At 36.6% G+C, this 3,739-nt stretch overlaps 1 protein-coding gene across 1 annotated transcript; it reads right to left on the bottom strand.

The window, feature by feature from the left end:
• Nucleotides 1-6: 6 nt before the first annotated feature.
• On the bottom strand, nt 7-3,482 carry LOC106534095 (uncharacterized). Its single transcript, XM_014030607.1, has 4 exons — nt 3,388-3,482; nt 3,216-3,309; nt 833-1,156; nt 7-733 (listed from the first exon to the last, which is right to left on the bottom strand). Exons 1-4 carry the CDS (start codon nt 3,388-3,390, stop codon nt 405-407), a joined length of 750 nt encoding a protein of 249 aa, XP_013886061.1. The 5' UTR covers nt 3,391-3,482; the 3' UTR covers nt 7-404.
• Nucleotides 3,483-3,739: the final 257 nt, after the last annotated feature.

The following is a 3,739-nucleotide window of genomic DNA, read 5'->3' as shown; positions in this document are numbered from 1 at the left end:
GTCAGATTCAGTCCTATACGTTTGGCCTCCAAATAAAGAAATGGTAATTATTTTTCCTGCCTGTTGAAGAGTTACGATGAAAATCAAAGATCCAGAAATCCTCACTTTAACAAAAAAAGCAATAAATCTAACTTCTTGAACAGAAAGGCTTTCATTTTCAGCTTAGTTTGCATCAGTTTTGACAACACTGTGCTGCCATCAAGTGGTAGAAAATGGTTTCAAAAATCATTTTAGGATGCAGATATTTTTCTTTTTCAGTTTCAGTTTCTAATGAGGAAAAAAAAACATGATTTCCTCACAACAACACTATTAGACAATATTTACAAAAAAAGAGAGGCTTTTAAGAATCCCGCTCCTCCCTTAGTTGGTTGCTCATGTTCATTCTGACCATTATGTCAAAACTCTTACATCACTAAACTTACCACCACCATGACAACAACACAGATCCACTGAAGTTTGATTAAACACCCTGAGTTCAGAGTGACGAGATACCTGCCAAGAGAAGGGCTCCACAGTGAGCAGTTGTAAGGCTCTCTCTGGTGTCCTTCCCTCAGCTTTATTGTGCTTCGAATGTTGAAACGATTTTGTTTGTCCTTCGTTTCCGTCACGCTGGCAACATCTGTTAGGTTCTTGTTTCCCCAGAACCAGTGAACCACCCCGCTGGGGTAAACCCCTTCAAACGAACACTTGACATACGAGTCATTCTTGGAGGTTTCAGACTTTCCCACACAACCTGTAAAGATGGAAGACATATTAGAAAGGAATTGTTTGGATTTTTTTCCACAGAACCTCGCTTCCAAAGGTCTGAACCCACACTTGAACAAGTCCTCACCTTCTATTCTCAGCTGGCTTCCGTTATTCCATGATCCCATCGTTGAGTGGAGCTTGCAGAGGTATTTCCCCTCATCGGCAGGCGTGACGTTCCGCAGGGTCAGAGTGATGGTGCGGCTGAACGTGGTGTTGGTGCTTCCGCACCAAAACTCGCTGTCCGTGGGGTTTTGCCCGTACTCACACGTTTTGTTTTCAAACTGCCAGAAAAACTTTTTGATGTCGATGTTCCACGGCTGTGGTGCGGTGGCGTTGCACATTAGGTTCACAGTTTCTCCACAGTTTGCAGACACCCAGAACTTGGTCTGCAGAGCCACGTCATTGTTGGCTGATCAGAGAGAAAAAATAAAATAAAATAAAATAAAATCAGGGTTAGATTTGATGTGTTGACTGTGTTCTTTGGCAAAAATAAAATACGGGTTTATGAAATTTGCAGATCATCACCATACATCCTGTTTTTATTAACATTTTACACAGTAAAATTATTTGGCCTGGGAGTCTCAAATATCTGGTCATTTCCAGGAGCTAAGATTAAATTGCATCATGTTGCTGGCTGGTTTCCCTCCCTAATGCTTTCATAAGTGACCCAGTCTGTCTCTCTCTGTTGGATCGAAGATCTTATGCTCTGACTGGTGAATGGTCTCATTTAGAACAGAAGTTATGTCTCTGGGGACATATTCGATGAATCATTTTGTTATGAATCAAAGTGACATGACTAATCTGTAGATGAGTTGATATAAAACTAAAGGTTTTTATGTCAGTGGTTTCCACAGTGGGGCGTGCACCCCCTAGAGTGGGTGCCATTGCAGGGGGAGGTGCTATGAAAGAAAATAAAAAACAAAAGGAATGCTTAAGTTTCGCTAGAATAACAGAAAGGTTTTTATACCCAGTAAATCAAATGTCACTTAAAATAAGTATACTATAAATGTGTATTTTTTTTTAAAAGAGGTTGTAGTTTATTTCACTTTACTTTCATCAGTTGAGTTGTATGGAGCACATCCAGTGACAGTGGATGAAAAAAAAATGCATGACCACAAGATAACTTATGGTCACAGTATAATTTTTGCACTCTTTCCATGCAGAGACCTTTGATTTATTGATTGTTTATTTCATTTTATTTTAATATAAGAACAAAGTAATACAGGCATGAAGTATTTCTTAGTGTTAAAATGTTGCAGCTGTAAGACACAAGTGCTGACTGGAGTTGTATTTTTCCAAAAAGTTTTTTTTTATGTTTTTTTTTTTAAATTTATCTCCTCTCACACACACCGTGCCTTTGCTGTGGAAGGAATCAAACTGATGTCACGTTAAGGAACACAGTAAAAAAAAAATCAGTTTTCTGACACACCTAGGACATTCATTGTCATTTCATAAAAAAATGAACTGTTTAGATTAAACATACACTAATAATATTATTAATAATAAGAATAAGAATAAGAATAAGAATAGGAGTAAGTGTGGGGTATCTTTGAACAGTGAAACATAAAAAAGAAATATTTATAATGCTAAGAATTACCACAAGTGACAGATGTCATTTATTCCTATATTAAAATAAAATCAATCAATCAATCAATCAATCAATCAATCAATCAATCAATCAATCAATCAATCAATCAATCNCAATCAATCAATCAATCAATCAATCAATCAATCAATCAATCAATCAATCAATCAATCAATCAATCAATCAATCAATCAATCAATCAATCAATCAATCATCTCTGCAGGGAAATGAATGCAAAAAATTATACAGTACTGTGACCATAATAATCTGATTTTAACAACATCTATATTTTTCACAAAGGGACACAGCTGTTAAAATGATCTTGTGGACACACATTATTATCTCAATGCCATGCATACACTTTTTTTGTTATCTGTACAAAAAAGGTTGTGCTGTGAAAGAGACTGCAATGGCTTTTTGAAAACAGRATATCTGTGTGTCTGGTTGGAGATGTTTGAGCAGTGGTTGTGGGGGTGTGGAAATTTTTATATAAACCAAACGGGGGCCTGGCTGAAAGTTAAASTTGAATTTATATTGTTAAAGAAAATGTGCTGGATTTCATAATTGCAGATTTGGACTTTACAATGGAAAACCACRACCTCGACAAAAACGAGTGCAGACTTGTAACACCACAAAACAAAATGGAGGAGTGTAAACGTGCTGCAAATATACTGATCACACATTAATCCATGAGCATGTTTTTTTTTYTCCTAACCACTGAGCCAGAACTGTATAAATGACTGCACTAATAACTGAACAGTGTCAGAAACATGTTTCTCCTCACTTCTAACGTCTGTTTACATGAGGAACGCACTCACAGTTAAAGCTGGATTTACAGGCAATATTTAATGATTTAATTTTGAACAAACATTAGAAAACTCACCTGCAAAATATGCTGCCAAGTTGAAGCAGAAAACAAAAACCCCGACTAATCCCCAATGTATCCTGGGAGCACTGGAGGGACTTGTTGCTTTCATCTGCACATAAATTTAGATTTAACAAGAGAGAAAAACAAAAAACTGTTGCACGCAAAGTTTATTTTTTTTTGCACCTACCATGACGATGTGCAAACTTAATTTTCTTGAGTGTTTTGAATCAACCTGAGTCCAGGCAGCAGAGCACAGTGGATCATCCTAAAGTGGGAATGTGTTCAGTGACTATTGCTCGGCTTATTAATAGGCTGAACGTGAACAGACTTGTCCTGGAATAGAAGACCGCTTAAAAGCACTGACAGAGCCACAATTTACTGCAAGAAACTCAAGGAAATAATTTTCAGATTAATAGATTTAACAGATTTTATCTTTTACATTATCTTGCAGTAACAAGGAAAGTTTTTTTAATTCAAATATATTTTTTAACATTTCTTTATTTTATGACACATCCACACCTGGATCTTTCGAAGCTGTT

This window comes from Austrofundulus limnaeus, unplaced genomic scaffold (genome assembly GCF_001266775.1).
Source record: "Austrofundulus limnaeus strain Quisiro unplaced genomic scaffold, Austrofundulus_limnaeus-1.0 Scaffold1090, whole genome shotgun sequence".
Taxonomy (NCBI): Eukaryota; Metazoa; Chordata; class Actinopteri; order Cyprinodontiformes; family Rivulidae; genus Austrofundulus; species Austrofundulus limnaeus.
This window is presented reverse-complemented; position numbering and strand designations above follow the sequence as displayed.

What these genes read in the sequence shown, in the direction of transcription:
- LOC106534095 (XM_014030607.1), bottom strand. An exon ending in CTTGGCAGCATATTTTGCAG is followed by an intron (nt 1,157 to 3,215) that starts GTGAGTTTTCTA and finishes CTCTCTGATCAG; the next exon opens with CCAACAATGACGTGGCTCTG. An exon ending in AAGCCAGCTGAGAATAGAAG is followed by an intron (nt 734 to 832) that starts GTGAGGACTTGT and finishes CCATCTTTACAG; the next exon opens with GTTGTGTGGGAAAGTCTGAA.